Source organism: Panthera onca, chromosome B2 (genome assembly GCF_046562875.1).
Source record: "Panthera onca isolate mPanOnc1 chromosome B2, mPanOnc1 haplotype 2, whole genome shotgun sequence".
Lineage (NCBI taxonomy): Eukaryota > Metazoa > Chordata > Mammalia > Carnivora > Felidae > Panthera > Panthera onca.
The window spans coordinates 127487113-127506139 of NC_138343.1; the positions used below are offsets into that span (position 1 = coordinate 127487113).

General features: G+C 34.8%; 1 protein-coding gene across 6 annotated transcripts in view; it reads left to right on the forward strand.

Annotated features, from left to right (window-relative positions):
• The window catches only part of VTA1 (vesicle trafficking 1), a 69075-nt gene extending 50997 nt beyond the window's left edge, over nt 1–18078 (forward strand). For all 6 annotated transcript variants that reach the window (XM_060616801.2, XM_078447390.1, XM_060616802.3 and 3 more), the window contains 3 exons: nt 4291–4464; nt 10281–10361; nt 16980–18078. In XM_060616801.2, coding sequence (XP_060472784.1) covers nt 4291–4464; nt 10281–10361; nt 16980–17125 — 401 coding nt within the window. In that variant the 3' untranslated portion in view covers nt 17126–18078. The remainder of the gene's footprint in view (nt 1–4290; nt 4465–10280; nt 10362–16979) is intronic.
• The last annotated feature ends 949 nt before the right edge of the window (nt 18079–19027 follow it).

The window sequence follows — 19027 nt, forward strand, 5'->3', positions numbered from 1 at the left end:
GTTCTGGTATCTCCTTTATCCACATGTTCTTAGCTGTTCTGTGTCCTTTGAGTTTCCACATAAAGTTTAAAGTAGGTTTTTTCAGTTTCTGTTAAGAAAAAAAAAACAAAACCTACTGGAATTAGGAGTGATATTACATTGAATTTATACATCAATTTAGAGTGAATGTATACCTTAACAAAGCTGAGTCTTTAATTGTACGAATATGATACATTTTTCCATTTATTAAGCCTGCATTAATTTTTATCAACAGTATTTTGTATTTTTCAGAGTATAGATTTTGAACCTCTTTTGTTAATTTCCAAGAAATGTGTTTTTTCATTCCCTTGTTTACTTCTAATATGAAATACAGTTGATTTTTGTATAATGTTGTATCGTACAACCTTGCTAAATTTACTTGTTAGTTGTGGTTGCTTTGTAGATTCCTTGAGAGTTTCTGTGTAGGTAATCATGTTATCTGTAAGGAGAGACAGTTTTGCTTCTTTCTTTCCAATCTTTATGTCTTTTCTTTCTTTTTCTTGTCTGTTGCACCAGCAATGATATTTATGTGTGTGGTTTTGTTTTGTTTATGGCCCCGTCTCATCTAAGGAGTCCCCTCCCCGCCCCCCCCCCCCAAGCCCCACTTCCAGGGAACTGAAAACTTTTGTTTTAAAGGGAGGTTAAACTTTATCAAGTGCTTTTTATGCATTTATTGAATTATCATATGGTTTTTCTTTCTTTATTCTGTCAATATGAATGACATTGATTGATTTTCAAACGATAAATCAATTCTGCACTCCTTGGTAAGCGCCATTTGGTCATGATGTGTAATGTCTTTACAATATATAGCCAGGTTTGGTTCTCACACTAAGGATCTTTGGATATGTGTTCACATTTATGAGGTTTGCTATCAGAGTTAGACCAGCCTCATAAATAAGTTGACAGTGATTCCTATTCCTGTTTCCTGAATGTGTTTGGATAAGATAGATATTATCTCTTACTTAAATGTTTGATAGAATTTGCCACTTTATCTAGGCTAGGCATTTTCTTTATAGAAAGTTTTTTTGCTGTGAGTTCAATTTCTTCAATAGATACCAAACTATTCGGATCATTTCTTCTTGGGTAAGTCTTGGTAGTTTGTGTCTGTATTTTTCATAATGATGATAATCATACGGACATTGAAAGGATAATGACATTTCCCTTAGATTGTGTAATTCATTGACTTTATATTTCCTTTCTTTCCTCATTATCCTTTTAATATCTGAAGAATGTGTATTGATAGTGCCTCTTTAATTACTAATATTTATATTATCCATTTCTCTGTCCTTTTTCTAATCTGGTTATTTTTCAGTTTTTTTAATTGTTCTAATATCTTTATTTTCTATTTCCTTTATGTTTGTTTTTATATTATTTTTTCCTTCTTTGTACTTGAGATTTAATTTTCTTTTAGTTTTGATTTTGTAGCTTTTTAAGAGAAAATGTAGACTTTTTATTTTAAGCTTTTCTTTATTAGAAAAAGCACTTAAAGCATCATTTATCTTCCCTGTGGGGACTGATTTAATGACATCTCACAAATTTTGATATCATTTAATTCAAAATATTTATTTCCTTTGTTCTTTGAGAGATGGATTATTTAGAAATATGTTGTGTAATTTAAAAATATTTGGGACTTTTCTTTTTGATTTCTAATTCAGTTCTCTTTGGTCAGGGAACATACTTTGCAAGATTTCAATATATCAGAGTTTACTAAGATTTATTTCATGGTACAAAATATGATCTGTCTTGGTGAATATGCTACTTGCATTTGAAAAGAAAATATTCTGCATTTATTTGTGTGGTGTCCCATGAATGTGAGTCATAGAAGCATATTAAAGTTTCAACTGTGAGGATTTTACTAGTTCTGTCAGCTTTCGTTTCATTTTTATTAGGCACATACACCTTTATAATTGTTTGATTTTTTTTTTTAATGACTTCACCTTTTTATCATTATGAAACATCTCCTTGTATCTCTACTAATATTCCTTGAAATGAATCCTATTGTGTCTATTATTGGATTTAGCCATTTCAGCTTTTACTTGGTATTTACATAGTATATCTATTTTCATCATTTTAGTATAAACATATCTGAGTCTTAAAGCATATAGGGTTTGTTTGTTTGTTTTTCATTTTTTAAAAAAGTTATTTATTTTGAGAGAGAGAGCAAGAAGGGAAGGGGGAGAGAAAGAGGGAGAGAGAGAATCCAGAGTGGACTCCATGCTGATAGTGCAGAGCACGACTCAGGGCTCAAACTCACAAACCGTGAGATCACGACCTGAGCTGAACCCAAGAAGTCAGGCACTTAACTGACTGAGCCACCCAGGCGCCCCTTTTTTGTTTGTTTGTTTTTTGTTGTTGTATTTTGTGTCGGCCAACATCAGCCTTCAAAATAATTTTTGGTCCATTTAATGTAATTATTTCTATAGCTAGATTTAAGCCTATTATTTTTACCATTTGTTTTCTGTTAGTCCTGTTTTTGTCCCTCTTACAGTTTCTTTTCTCTGGTGAGTTTTTCTTCTTTCATTATGACTATATTTTTTTCTGTGATTCTGAACATATTTATAATACCTGCTTTAAAGTGATTATTTATTTATGTGTTTATTTATTTATTTATTTTACTAATTTTGGTATCTGGGTCTTTGTGGTCTATTTCTATAGACTCTCTTTTTCTCCTGACTCTGGTCACATTTTCTTCCTCCCTCCCACCCATATTTCTATTAATTTTTATTGCTGATCCCCTCTTGTAGCTCCTTTGCATTTTGTTATCTTCCCCTGCAAGTTCTTGCTTACTGTTCTAATGGCAGTTAACTTGCCTGAACTCGAACACCGTCCGTCTTTCACCTTTAAGGCTGTTGCCTTTACCAGGACCCTCAAGAATCTCTCTGGACTGTGCGTGCATAATTCAGGGTCCTACAGCATTTAGTTGGGGTTCATACACATATTTCAAGGCTCACTTCTCTCCAGTTCTTTCTTTTGCTCAGACTGTTGAGTGCTGCAGGTGAAAAGCCACATGAAAGCAAACCTTGCCTGGTGAGATTTCTTCTCCTGGGGGCCATCTTCACCCTGGTTTCTTCCGGCTTTTAGTCACTTTCTAGTGCCTTTAAACATTGGACTGAAAGGTTCCTTCCTATCTTTCATTTAGGATGAATTAATGTTACAGTTCTCTAATAGAAGAGAAAATTATTTTAGTGTATATAAAATATAAATACATGTACACGGTTACTTAGTAACATATATTTCAGAGTAGGTAGAGTTTTTTGGTTGCTTAAAATTATCTGCATTGGATATATAATGTGGCTATGATCAGACAAAAATGTTATTTAAAAAGTTGATAGGAAATAAATTGATTTCAGAAATCTGTTGCTCTAGTTTGCATTTCAAATTACTAAGATTCCCAAAAGTGGCTAATTGTCATTTTTTTTCTTTTTTTTTTTTTTTTTTTTTGATGTTTGTTTATTTTTGAGAGAGGGAGAGAGCATGAGCAGTGGGAGGGGCAGAAAGAGAGGGACACAGAGGATCTGAAGCAGGCTCTGTGCTGACAGCAGAGAGAGCCTGATATGGGGCTCAAACCCATGAACCATGAGATCATGACCTGAGCCAAAGTCAGCCGCTTAACTGACTCAGCCATCCAAGCGCCCCACTAATTGTAATTTTTAAATAGACTGTCAATATTTAACTTTCCCAAGGTAGTTATCAAATTCAGCTAATAATATAGTATATTTTAAGTCTGTATCTCAAAACTTCTCAACACAAGTCTCTTACTACTCCTTTCTGTGCAGGTAGCTCAATGTGAAATTTCATTTTCTTTGTTTTTGTTGATGAACCTAATACTTGAACAACAAACACACAGGTGATCATTTTATAGCTAGTGTAAACAACAAATGCTGAGTAAAAGGCTGCTGTCAGAAAAATAAAGTTCTTATGGATAGCATTAAATGTGACATGTTTTGCCAAAAATATCCTGTTTTTCGTGAGTTTAAAGAGTGAGTTTAAAGAAAACTGATTTTTAAGAAAAATATACTATATGCAAAGATTTTATATAATTGTAAAAAGTCTTAACTTGAAAGAAGTGACAATCATATTGTCAGGCACAATTAAGTGTTTCAAAAAAAGAAAACAGTTAAAACTAGTATTTTAAGAGATAAAGCCTGCTTATCGACTGCATTAAATAGAATTGCCTTTGAAGGTCTGTCTTATCTGTATAGCGAGATAAGAATATTTGGCATGTTTACTTCAAAATACCTAATTTCGCTTTACATATATGTTATATGATAGATGTTGAAGAAAATGAAGATGCCGGGGCCGCACCCCTGCCTACCCAGCCACCCCGGCCTTCATCTTCAGCTTACGACCCAGGCAGCGTGCCGTCCAGCAGCTTCACGGGAATCCAGATCCCCCCCGGTGCACACGCTCCAGCCAACACGCCAGCGGAAGTGCCTTCCAGCGCAGGTAGGAAGTTCAAGTTAACCAGTTTTGAACTCTTCCTTTCGTAAACAAGAACCGCACTTTTCCTCATGTTTATGCCTCATAGTGATGGTCATAAAACATGGCAAGATCTTTAAATTCTATTTGAACCCACAAAAAATGTTAAATCCTTTTTGTTGAAGTTTTAATAGTAATTGTCTTTCCTTTTGAGAAATGATAAAACATTTACATATGTTACTATTAACTTTGTATATTTTATTACTAAGAACTTCTGTGCTTTTCATGAGTCATATTTTCTTTTTTTCCTCTCCCTTTTTTTGCCCTTTAGTGCTGTTCAGGATTAGCAGTGAGGTGAGCTGGTCTATTACAGGAAGTGTTGGTCAGCGTCCCACTGTATGAGCAAGATTTCATTTTTCTTGCTTTATTTCCTTAGGACCTGACCTCTGCCCTCAACATAGACATTATTGATGGAGGGAGCAGGCACTGAGGCACAGAATCTCAATAGCAGTGGAATCACAGACAACTGAAAACAGGGGATTTGGGTTGTTTCCTTTAATATTACAAACAGTTGACTAAAGGAAAAAAAGGGAAGTGATAACTACTATCCTTGAATAAATCAGTATCATAGGTCTGTGCTTTCATGGAAGAGATCTGACAACACTAGTCTCTAGTAATGTCAATGTCAGTAAATGAAAGATACTTTTAAAAATTGCAGACATGTACTTGCATTGTTGACAAAAGATCACCCTTACTTTTCAAATAGAAGGGCATTTAAAACCATGATTTAATATCTTGATTTTTTTCCAAAAATTATTCTTACGATATTTCTTTTATCTCCGCATAATCTATGGTAGTAAACTGTACAAACATTTCAAAATATATTTTTTAATGTTTATTTATTTTTTGGTAGCATGCGTGTGAGTAAGGGAAGGGCAGAGAGAGATTCCCTGCTGTCAGCACAGAGCCTGACATGGGACTCAGTCCCACAGATGAACCGTGAGATCATGACCTGAGCTGAGATCAAGGGTCAGACGCTTTAACCAACTGAGCCACCCAGGCGCCCCCAAACATTTCAGAATATTTGATCGATAGGAAAGTCATCCTTTGAGTCCCATTAATAACACATCATTACTTCATTGACTTTTAAATTTTCAGCCTCAGTTTACCCAAACCATTCTAGGTTATTTTGCATGAGTTGACCACTGTCTAAAAGTGTTCTACTTGACCATTGTAGTACCAGTTATTGTTAGTTTCTTTCCTCCTATTTTAAAACTTTTTTAGCTTTAGGGGCACCTGGTGGCTCAGTCAGTTAAGTGTCCGACTTTGGCTCAGGTCAGGATTTCCTGCTTCAGATCCTCTGTCCCCACCCCTCCCTGAGCCTCTGTCTCTCTCAGATAAATAAAAGAAACAAACAAAAAGAAAACCTTTAAAACTTTTAGTTTTATATTACCTGCAAATATTGCTGTCATTTTTGTCTTGAAGAATATTGATGAATGTGGTCATTTTAACACTGACCTCTTTTGTGTCACCATTCTGCATATTTTAACCTGACTTTGTTTTACGGTCTGTATGATGACTTTAATAGCACACCAATTTGAGTTTGTTCTGTAAGTATCATGGAACAGAATTATAAATATTTTCTTTTCTTTTAGATATACTCAATATTTTCGGGTAGAACAATATAAGCAACACCACCAACTACTTATATGTATTTGCTTTAGGTTAATACTATTCTAATTATACTACTGAATTTAAACACTAACCAGGAGCCTCAGACACACCAGTTTTAGAAAATAAAATGCATTTTGAAGTCAAATTGTATTGGTTATTAGTGCCTACCCCTTGCTAAAGCACAGACTCAACTGTTATATAGCTTCTCCTAACCTAGGTTTTGCCTCTTTCTAAAATGAAATTAACCATACTCTCATACTGATTTTAATTATTAAAGGGGAAAAAGGTTGAAAATTCACTACTACTATGCCTAACACAAAATCAGTGTTCAGCAAATTAGTTTCCTTTTCCTTTTTTTTTTTTTTTCGCTTCCTTCCTATTTCTGTGCCAAAGACAGGGTATTTAGCAGCAAGCTAATGAACACTTAAAACCATTTTGTGAATCAAGGGAAGTGTCACCTTTGGGGGTAGGATATTGACCTTAAAAAAAGTTGCATGAGGGGTGTTGGTTTAGACAAAATATCTTTGGGCAGAATTCTGTATAGGCATATATTTGTATATTTAATATATAGTTCTACAGTACATACATAGAAGAGGGAAAGCATATTTCTAGTAGGAAGGCTGAATTAGGTTTGGTACAGCAAAAGTGATCAAATATTAGTAGTTTCATACGTTCAGACTAACAGTATCTCCTGCTTAGAATATCCATGACATACGTAAACATAGATATCGAGGTAGTTTTCTGTTAGGAAGTTTTCTGGCATAAGCAGTTAATTTTGATCCAGTTAACTGGCATAAACCTTATTTATTTTATTTTATGTTTTCTCTTTTGTTCCTCAGAGTGAGCACATAAAACCAAAAGCCTTGGAACTTATTTAGGTTGAGGTTCTCTTGTGTTACTTTATATACACTCTAAATAGACTTAGCATTTAAATAATTGCCATAGCTATTTTATAAGTTAATTCTTACAGCAACTATATTAGAAATTGTTGTCTCTTATTTACATACTGTAAAGAAATTAAGCAATTGTCCCATGAAAACAAATGTACAGGCATACCTGTTAGTGACAGAACTAGAAACTGAACCCGTGTCTTTCTGATTTTGTTTTTGGCACCTCCTTTCTGTCTCTTCCTCCAAGGAACTAAAACCCTGTTAAATCAAAATCTACTTTTCCCATATAGTAATTTACCCCTTAATACTGGTTTAAGATTTTGGAATCTCTTCTTAGCTGGCAGATTTTTTTTTCTATTATATTTAAAACAGTTAAAAAAAAAAAAAAAAAAAAGTCCACAGTTGCCTAATAGCAAATGAAATAACATTTCTAGTTTATAAATATAGCAGATGTTTCCCCTCTTACTCACTTTAAGATTGATTTACTTTCCCTCATATAAAGATCCAGGATGCACTTTTATCAAAGGGAAATCCTTAAGATAGCTGAAAAGAATAGTATGTACTAATATACGGTTTTTAGTTCTTCCACAAAAACGCACCGAGGTGCAAGGAGGGCAGCGATAACGTTTGTTTAAGCAGGGGGAGTGTTTGCCTCTTGTATTTAACGTTAACACTGTGGACTATCAGAAGTAGGTGATGGAGCAGATGGTTTTTCCTTTCTCTTGAAACATATGCTTTACACAGCCTGTAAGTGCTCAGGAAGAAGAGCTCAGTAATAAATCTAAATAGATTAAATATTAGAACTGTCTTATAATTAATGCTAGCCTTTTGATGATAAATGTAGCTCAGCACATACAGAGATCAAAAACTTAGCGCTTTTATTGTTGTTCTTTTAAGTATCAGCACTGCATTTGAGTTCTCCTATACAGCTTTCAGAGTTGTTAATATTTTGTCCTAACCATTTCAGTCAATGCTATTTTCCGTGATTATACTGAGGTTTTACTCAACCCAATCCTCCCATTTTCTTACCTCTGCTTACAGTGTTCCTTGTAGATAGCATGTCTTTTCTTTGCCTCTCCAAATGTTACTCTTTAGGGTTATACTTTTTGGATAATCTTCTAGTTTTCTAACCACTACCTATTTTTTCTCCCTTTTCAGAATCCCCACATCATGTAGGCAGTAGAACAATTCAATACTTAATTAGACATTTTTTAATGTTTAATTCTTGAATGTATATTAATGCCATTTAATAAGCTATGTAACCATCTACTTAAAAATTAACCAGAAGTTACTTGTTAATACCTCTTTTTGTTAAATAACAGAAGGAAGGAAATTTCCAACACAGTTCTGCTTTCCCCAGGAATGTTTTTATGGTCACATCACTCCAGCATATTGCAGTCTTGGGGGCTGCGATCCATTTATGAATTGACAAACGAGACCTTTCCAAATCCCGAGAGAGAGAGAGAGAAAGAAAGAAAGAAAAATAGATTTGGGCATCTCGAAAAAAAAAAAAAAAAGTAACATAAACCACAAGCTATTTTTACAAATTTAACAAGTATTTATGAGGGGCGCCTGGGTGGCTCAGTCAGTTAAGCGCCTGACTTCGGCTCAGGTCGTGATCTCACGGTCTGTGAGTTTGAGCCCTGTGTCGGTCTCTGTGCCGACAGCTCAGAGCCTGGAGCCTGCTTTGGATTGTGTCTCCCTCTCTCTCTGCCTCTCCCCCACTTGTGCTCTGTCTGTCTGTTTGTCTGTCTCTCTCTCTATCAAAAATATATAAAATGTAAAAAAACAAAACAAGTATTTATGAGCTTGTGTTGGGCCTGTACACTAGGTCCCCCTGGGAACATGTCATGATGGCTGCCAAAGGACACCCCTTGGCTCATGCATCAGGACAAATGGAGGCAGTATCTTCTTACTGCTGCGTGAGGCGCTGAACAGCCTGTGTTGTCAGTTCAAGTCTTGGTTGAACGACTGTGACCACAAGTTCTTAATAAAATACACACCACATAATTTTTTTTTAGTATTGCTTAAATAAAATTTTACTACATAACTAAATTTCTGTGCAAATTCTGTTTTGTTCTTGTTAATTAATATTGTCTAGTTAGTCATGTGAAGATGTACAAATAAGCATTTAAAATTTAATAACAAGATGCTGATTGGGGCATCTGGGTGGCTCAGTTGGTTAAGTGTCCAGGTTAAGTGTTTGGCTCAGGTCATGATCTCGAGGTCTGTGGGTTTGAACCTCGCAACGGGCTCTATGCAGACAGCGCAGAGCCTGGAGCCTGCTTCGGATTCTGTGTCTCCCTCTCTCTCTCCCTCACCCACTCGTTCTCGCTCACTCTCTCTCAAAAATAAATAAACATTTTTAAAAATTTTTAAATAGCAAGATGCTGATTAATAAAAATATTTCTTCTCCATAGAGAAAGGGATTTGTTTGGAGAACTTAATTTAGATAGAAACACAAATTATTTAGCAAGGAATGGCAATGATATCTAGATTGATCTGCTCATGTTTTTTTAACATCAATATGAAAAATATATAGTCATGTCTCTATGCTTTAGATACATCAAAACACTACACTTGATTAGGTCGTCTTGAAGATCCCTCCCAAAGGTTGCATTCCCTTTTTTTTGTTAATGTTATTTATTATGTGCCTTTAAAGGTTAACAAGTTTTGTGGGAACAATTATGTCAGATGTGGATAGTTTAATATATTTGGTTAGCAATTATCAAAATCAAGCAAAAGATAGTCATTAAATTGGTCAGTTTAAAATTAAAACCTGACTTTGCAGTTACACTTCTTTAAATTTTTCCTATAAATAAATTCATACACATTGTACATATGTATATGTACACACTGTATAAGAATATTCACTGTAGTGTTATCTATAGTAGCAAAAGAATGAAAGCAACCTACATGTCCATCAGTAAAGGACTGCTTTATAAATTGTGGCTCATACATGAAATGGAACACTTATGTACCCATGTAAATTAATAAGGTAAACTGCGAAAATATATTAAGTGAAAAATGTACAAAATAGTATAGTATGCAGACATATTACCATTTGCGTTAAATACGTATGTAAGCACTCAAAATATATTTTCCTGCATGTTTTCCATTGCAGCTTCCAACATCAAATAAGTATGTCAAATTATAATTCAATAAGGTTCCAAAATACTAACTAAGAAATGAAATTCCTTCATGATCCTCTAAACGCTTTCCTAGTGTATAATTAAGAGGTATAACTGTAATGCCCATTTGTGCTTCTCCGATTTGCAGGTGTAACAAGTAATACTATCCAGCCTACTCCCCAGACTGTTCCGGCTATTGATCCTGCACTTTTCAGTACAGTGTCCCAGGGTAAGTCAGCTGTTTTTGTGATATATTGTATCTCCTGCTTTGGGCGTTGTTTGGTAATTTTACCTGAAGAGTGTTGTATATTTGAATGCCTAGGTAATTTGAAACACATTTCTTTGAATGGCTGTGTTCACTAGATTCTCCAGTGAGCCAAGATTATTTCATATTATCCAAAATACCCAACTTTGAAGGCATTCCCTTTTTTTTTTTAGTTTTACAGTTCCTTTTTTTGCATAATGCTGGATATCGTGGCACAAACATATAGCCAAAGCTATCATGAAAGCTTATACTAGATGACTTTACTTCAGAATTACCATGTGTTATGATTATGGTCTTCCTTATCTACTACATTAAATTATTAGATTATCCGAAAAGAGAACTGACTGTAATTGAAAATAAAAACAAAAAAGAACCTTTAATAAACTGGCAGATTACCCAACAACATAATGGAAAACATATCACTTGCCCAATGAATACCATATTCCTCTGTTAAATTTGGTTTCCAGACTCCCCTCTATAATCCCCCTCAATTTTATTTATTTTTTTTTTAATTTTTTTTTTTTAAACGTTTATTTATTTTTGAGACAGAGAGAGACAGAGCATGAACGGGGGAGGGTCAGAGAGAGGGAGACACAGAATCTGAAACAGGCTCCAGGCTCTGAGCAGTCAGCCCAGAGCCCGACGCGGGGCTCGAACTCACGGACCGTGAGATTGTGACCTGAGCCGAAGTCGGACGCTTAACCGACTGAGCCACCCAGGCGCCCCTAATCCCCCTCAATTTTAAAAGCTCTGTCTAAAATCTGCTGTGAAAATATCTGAAAAAGATAGATCAATGACACAGTAGGGAATCTGGAAACCAGGCCACCCAGTATGGAAATTAATGATAAAGGTGGCATTTGGAGCAATGTTGCGAGAATATATATTCAAAAGTGATGTTACAACAGTTGGTTATCAGGAAAAAATATATATTAGATTCTGTCTCCCAGTTCTCATATCTGATTTAGTTGCATCTTAACAGGCTTAACTAGTGAAAAATAATAAATTCCATACCACGGAAGATTCCCTCTTCCCCATTACGTTCTTAAAATGCAACTAATAGACCAGGAGGGAATTGAAACTTAAAGAATTAATGTCCAGAGCATATATAAAGAGCTTCTACAGATGAATAACTAAAACTCAGTTCACCAAAAAAAACCCAAAAAAAACAAAAAACCAAAGAATGAACCTGGACCACTCTCTTAGACCATGCACAAAAATAAACTCAAAATAGATGGAATACCTAAATGTAAGACAGGAAGCCATCAAATCCTCGAAGAGAAAGCAGGCAAAAACCTCTTTGATCTTGGCCTCAGCAACTTCTTACTCAACATGTCTCCAGAGGCAAGGGAAACAAAAGCAAAAATAAACTATTGGGACCTCATCAAAATAAAAAGGTTCTGTACAGCAAAGGAAACAGCAAAACTAAAAGGCAACTGACGGAATGGGGGAAATTTGCAGATGACATATCAGATAAAGAGTTAGTATCCAAAATCTATAAAGAACTTTTCAGACTCAACACCCAAAAAACAAATAATCCAGTGAAGACATGGGCAAAAGACATGAAGCAAAGAAGACATCCAGATGGCCAACCAACACATGAAAAAATGCTAACCATCAGTCATCACCAGGGAAACACAAATCAAAACCACAGTGAGATACCACCTCGCGCCTGTCAGAATGGCGGACATTAACAACTCAGGCAACAATAGATGTTGGCAAGGATGCGGAGAAAGAGGATCTCTTTTGCACTGCTGGTGGGAATGAAAACTGGTGCAGCCACTCTGGAAAACAGTATGGAGGTTTCTCAAAAAATTAAAAATGGAATTACCCTAGAACCCAGCAATTGCACTACTAGGTATTTATCCAAGGGATACAGGTTATGCTGTTTCAAAGGGGCACATGCAACCCCCATGTTTATAGCAGCACTATCAACAATAGCCAAAGTATGGAAAGAGCCCAAATGTCCATCTATGGATGCATGGATAAAGAAGATGTGGTATATATATACAATGGAGTATTACTCAGCAATCAAAAAGAATGGAATCTTGCCATTTGCAACAACGTGAATGGAACTAGAGGGTATTATGCTAAGCAGAATTAGAGAAAGACAAATACATGACTTCAGTCATATGAGGACTTTAAGACACAGAACAGATGAACACAAGGGAAGGGAAGCAAAAATAATATGAAAACAGGGCGGGGGACAGAACATAAGAGGCTCTTAAATATGGAGAACAAACAGGGTTACTGGAGGGGTGGTGGGAGGGGGATGGGCTAAATGAAGGAATTAGGAATTAAGGAATTAAGGACATTAAGGAGTCTACTCCTGCAATCGTTGTTGCACTATATGCTAACTAACGTGGAATGTAATGTTTTTTTAATTACAAAAATTAAAATATATTTTAAAGGATTGATAATCTACAGTGTCAGTGAAGACCTAGGGAATGACTCTTGGCATGCTGTTGCTGGGCAGTATACGTTAGTAAAGTTTTTTGTAGCAGTATTATGTCACTAATTTTTTTTTTTTTTTCAACGTTTTTTATTTATTTTTGGGACAGAGAGAGACAGAGCATGAACAGGGGAGGGGCAGAGAGAGAGGGAGACACAGAATCGGAAACAGGCTCCAGGCTCCGAGCCATCAGCCCAGAGCCTGACGCGGGGCTCGAACTCACGGACCGCGAGATCGTGACCCGGCTGAAGTCGGATGCTTAACCGACTGCGCCACCCAGGCGCCCCCGTCACTAATTTTTTGACCCGGCTATGTTCCACTTTTAGGAATCTGTCTTAAAGAAATACGTAGACATAAACACTAAACATGTTTACAAGGATATTTTATTTCAACATCATCATAGTAGTAGAAAATAATCTTATGGTATTATTTGATAATAATGAAAATTATGGTCCATTTGTCCTATGGACTACTGAGCACATATTAAAAAAGAATATAGTAACTCTGACATGAAAGATCTCCTCCATATACTGAATTAAAAAAGCAAGTTGTAGAACATTCTGTATAGTATGACCCTGTTTGGGGAAAAAAATTAAAACTCTATCTTCCCGCATGTACATATGTGTTTAAGTACATAGAAAAATTCTAGAGAATGCACAGACTACAACTAGTCATCTCATAACCATCACTAGCTTCACCACCACCTCTAATACTCCCTAAACCCCTTTGCTGCTACATTTTTCTCTTTAGTGCTTAGTACTCATCACCTTTTAGTTCCCATATTATATGTGTGTTAATATATTAAATATTTTTGTAGTGAGTCTGTGGCTGACTGTGGAGAAGAGAATGGGATTGGAAAGGTGGTAGATACAGGAAGCAGAGCATTTCCCTTTTGAACTTGTTTATATAGTATTAGAATGCGAATAACAACGTACCTCATAGGTTTTTTTGGAAGATTCAATGGAATATCTGAAAAGTATTTAGCACAGTGCCCGATGCAGTCAAATTCTGCCTCAAATCATTACTGCTGTTGCCATTTTTAAGTGACATATCTTGGCAGTGCCTGGATATGAGGGTTTAGTACTGAGGTTTGTCTTTACCCTTAAGGTTTACTGGGTATCAGATGGTTCCCCTATGATCCTGCCTGTGCTTTCCATTCAAGTCAGAGGATTATAGAGTCCACTAGGGTCAGATTATCCAAAGTCCCTGACATGAATTTCTAAAATTACCCAGTTAGATAGAAAAGAGTCTTTAAAGACCCATTTTGGAAATTTTTACAATGAAATATTCTATGCTCTGTCATGACATTAGATAAATCAGCCTTGGAAATGGATTCTTCTATCCTGTCAACTGAGTGTGCAGAGATTTTCTCTTTACACCAAAAATGTTATCTTTGATCCAGTGCTGACCCAGGCTCTTTCTGCTGCAATAGGGAACTTCACTAATAGCCCTAGCTGTCTTCTGCCTTCTCGTACTGCCCTGTAAAGGAGAAAAGCAGCCCTGTGATGAGGACTGTCTTGCCTAAAGCCACTGGAAACATATTAGGCATAGAGTTCAGAAAAGAGATATTCTGTTAGACAGCCTCTCTAATCCTTTAAACACCTTTTAGGTCCACAATATGCTCTCTCTGGTCTGATTATGGCCTCTAGTAAATTTTAGTAATTGGAAAAACAGCTTCTATATGGGTGCATGAAGAAGTTTTTACAATTTGGAATATAATATCAGATACTGAAATTGAACACTTGTTCTCTTATGTATTTTCCACTTCAGTTTTCAACTGCTAATTTAAAAGAATCATAATTAAGCAGATTTTATTTTTTTTAATTTGAAAGTTTAATGACATGTTTTATTATTGATGACTCTTAGATGATATTTGTTAAATGAAGGAAAGCCTGAAGTGTTACAGAATAGCAAAAGTAACTATTTGACATGGCTTTTTAAGTTCTTTTAATTGTTGAAAATAAATCTAACATCTCTATATAAATCTGTAAGTTACATTTTGTATCTGAATGTGTAAGATGGTTATTATCTAATGATATTTTACCTGCTAGTTACATAATTTCATACAAGTTTATAAGATACATATGTATCTGTAATGACATTTTCCTGTTAAAATACTTCCATTCATATTTTCTGAATATTTGTGTTTTAAAATAGTTTTATCATTGGTGTATAAGTTTAGTTTGTAAAAACTAAAATAGTCACAGAGTTCTTGCCACTACAGACATCTTATTAATAAGTAAGTGGTATGTCAGCAAAACAGTGCTAAGGCTAATGGTATAAAAATATTAGTTCTGTGCATTGGATTTTCTTCCAGCAAGTCCAGTAAATTCTAGATGGATGCCCTACATATTTAAAAATTGCCCTGAGATAAGAGGATAGGCTGTTAAAGTACAAAATGATGAGTGGGGTAAACTCAGTTTTCAAAGATGTCTCACACACCTAGATAGTATGTCTAGCTCTAGATGACCAGAGCCTCTTAATATATCTAGAAAAAACTTTGAAAAATCTAGTAGGTATTTTCAAGAAAGAAATACAACCTAAAGTGTCCTGACTAAATTGTCAATAGAGCTGCAGGATAATTGGTTTTTAAGTTTAAGTGGTAACAAATGCCAAGTCACTAAATACTAAAAGAATTTAGTACTTTCAGTAGTACTAAAACTTTTGGTACTACTGGAGAACTTTTTTTTTAAATATATAATTACATTTTATTAGTTTATTGATTTGTATTTTTTGCTTTTTAAGCAAGACTGGAACTTAAGAAAATTGAAGTAAGTTCTGTCAAAATTGGAATGTGTAATTTCTTACAATAGTAAGATTAACCATTATAACTTTAATAGCATTCAACAAGTATTTGAAGAATTTATATGTAGCACACTGGCTAGTTACCATATGTAGATATGTGTATATTTATATTCTCTTAAAGTCAGAAATTAATATGTAATTCTGTATGAACTTGATTCATTTTAAAATGTAGGAAATAATATGAAGTGGAAACATATTCATTCATTAAAGTTCTTCAGCACTTATCGGTGCCTGACCCTGCCCTAGAAACTTTATGATCCATTATTTCAGAACTCTTTTGAAAATTTTAAAGAAAACAATAATTTGGATCAGAACTTAGTGTCCAGATACCTGCAGTTGCTATATGTATAGATATGTATAACATACGCACATATATCTTTGGCAAAATTAAAGGTAACTAAACAAAAATAGTCTGTTTATAAGTACAGACTTATAAATAGAATTTGAAATATATTATTTGCTCGTTATATTCTGTGCCTCAGCCTCCTATCACTTCTTTTTAGAATCCTCATAAAAAATTCTAAAGAAAATGGTATTTCAAAAGACAAGACATAAAGTCAGTTTTTAATTTCATCTTTAGAAATATATATTCAGGTATATTCAAATTTTAGATTAAATGAAATGTTTTTAGCATTTTGGTTTTCTTTTTTACCCAGATTATTTAGTTGAGCACTACCCATATTAACCATATATGTAACTGGAAAACTTGCCAAGAATAAATTTTGGACATAAATTGTAAAAGTTGTTCACGTGTTGAATTTTGTAGTTCAATGATAGTATGTTCGTTAAACCTTAGAGTTTTATATACGGATGGCACAAAAACACAAAATATTTTCATGCTAAAATAAAAGTCAAATGGCTTATGTAATTTTTTAAAAATGTTATTTATTTTTGTCATTGAGAATTATATTTATATTCTAGTTCAAATGAGGGTTCAATGGTTTAGTCTGTGTGTATTGTTCCATGAAAAGAGAGGCTTAGCAATTCTAACATAAACACCTAAACTACTGTCCTTATTTTACACAGAATATAATTTTTTTTTGCAATTAATCTACCAAAATACAAGGGCCTCTAGTTTATTACTTGGGGGAAAAAAACCTTTTCATATAAGTTATTGTGTAGTGGCATGTGTATAGTTTATATGAGTAAGAAAAAATTTGAAAAGCGTGGAAAAAACTTATTTAAATACCCTGGGGTTGAAAAAAGCCTTCATGTTTTTATATAACCTTAAATATTTTTTTTATAATTTTAAATGTAATAAGCATTGAACCTAACAGAATACGTTTCTATTCTTACGGATAGTCTTAATTATTCTGTTTGTCTTCCAGCGGATGTCCGTCTAACACCAGAGGACTTTGCCAGAGCTCAGAAATACTGCAAGTATGCTGGCAGTGCTCTGCAGTATGAGGATGTCAGCACAGCGGTGCAGAATCTACAGAAGGCCCTCAAGTTGCTAACTACGGGCAGAGAATGAAGCCTTTGTACCACACGTCCGTACATTTTTGGCTTAAAGAACTAACAGTCCATTACTCTCTCTTCAGCCTATCAGGAGCACAGTTTTAAGGAAGACTTCAGTCGCATTGACTATAACAATGAAATCTGTGTCTGTGTATCAGATTCCTGTTGAAGCATTCAGCAGCAGCCTCAACCAGTTTTCATTGTCCATTTAGTGGATCCAGTAATCTCCGGGTATATCGGGCTGATGTTAGCAAGATCCAGAAATGCCCATTGAACCCTGCTTCAGAGAATGAAATCACACTTCTATAAAATGTATTGGGATTCACATTGTATCTTAATATACATAAATTAAAGACTTTTAAAAATCTTATAATTTGGACGCACAGGCTATATTACTTTGCTATAAAATTCTAAATTTAACTTTTAATAGAAATTGCCAGAATATTCTAGATTAGAGATCATGTTTCCACCCTCCCCCCCCCCCCCGGATTTATAAAACAAATATGAACATCCTAAACTGTTAGATGAATTTGAAAGGGATTATGTTCAAAATTAAAATATGTTCATGTTTAATAGAACTACATTAAAAGTGAAAATTGTTACAGAAGAAACCAAGGTAAAGAGGTAGAATCACTTTCAGACTTAAGAATAATGTTGGTTTCCCAACAGCTTTCCCTTCTCCATTGAAGCTTAAAGTGAATTGGTATTTATTCATAGGCAATTTGACTGCATGTATTAGGGAATGAAAAGAAGACATTTGTAGTAATGCCTGGAAACTTGGTGCTTTAAGTTAAGGTTCTCCTCTGCTGCTATGGAATGGATTCCATAAAGTGGATAGCTCTGAGCGCTGCAGAAGACTATGAGAATTTAGACTCTCAGTTGTTCAGTTTATAAGTTTTGTGGGAAGTGATGGACTTACTGTGTGTCACCTACATTTGTGCTGTGTAAAAAATAAATACAAGGATTCTTTTAACTCGTTCCGTTTATTACAAAGCCAAATGTCTGTTTTAATTTGCATGCTAGAGTTATCTTTTTTTTTTTTAAGTCATTATGTTTGGTTACAGGAATATGGATGTTTCTAAAGTAAAAGGCGAACAATTTTTAAAAAGAGGGAGATAAATTTGCTAAATTTACCTGAAATTTATCTGGTCTATTTCATTCATCCCACTGAGATTGGAGTCATTTAACGTAGGGGTCCACAAACTATGTATGGTCAATGGGCAGACCACCAGTTATGTAAATAAAGTTTTATTGAACTAAAACCTTGCCCATTATTTATGTTTAATCTGTGGTTGCTTTTCCTGACTATAGAATCACATGGCCTGCAAGTCTAAAATATTTACTCTTTGGCTCTTTAAGAAAACATTTGCTGAACCTGTTCTAACAGTCTATTCCAAAGAAAATGAATCATTATCTCATAACCATTCGTCTTTCAGTTTTTCTTTGCGTAAGTATAATGCTATTGCATAGCACTTGATAGAATGAATACTCAGACAGAATAAACTATTGTAAATCATTACAAAAACAAGCCCACAAACCATGCCTCCTGAAAAACATTTTCATACCTTTCACAACTAAATTCCTATATCATTTGTGGAATTTGATGTTTGCATCTAGAACTCCAGTGCTCTGAAACATTTCTCTAGCACTTTATTGTAGTACAAGAGTGTCTAGGATGATCTTTTAATGTTGTAAGAAGTAAATAAATTCAGTGAAGTTTAATTCAGATTTTAACGTGTGTGGATACCAGAAAGAAAACTGTCACCTCCCATCTCACACCCTACTTTGTTGCTCCCTATTGGGAGAGCACATTGAGGGGAAAAGATAATGTGGAAACCCCGGAGTCCGCTGACAAGTGTGCTGTGTTATAACAGCCCTTATCTCTAAAATGGAAGCCACATCGCCAGCCTCCTCAGAA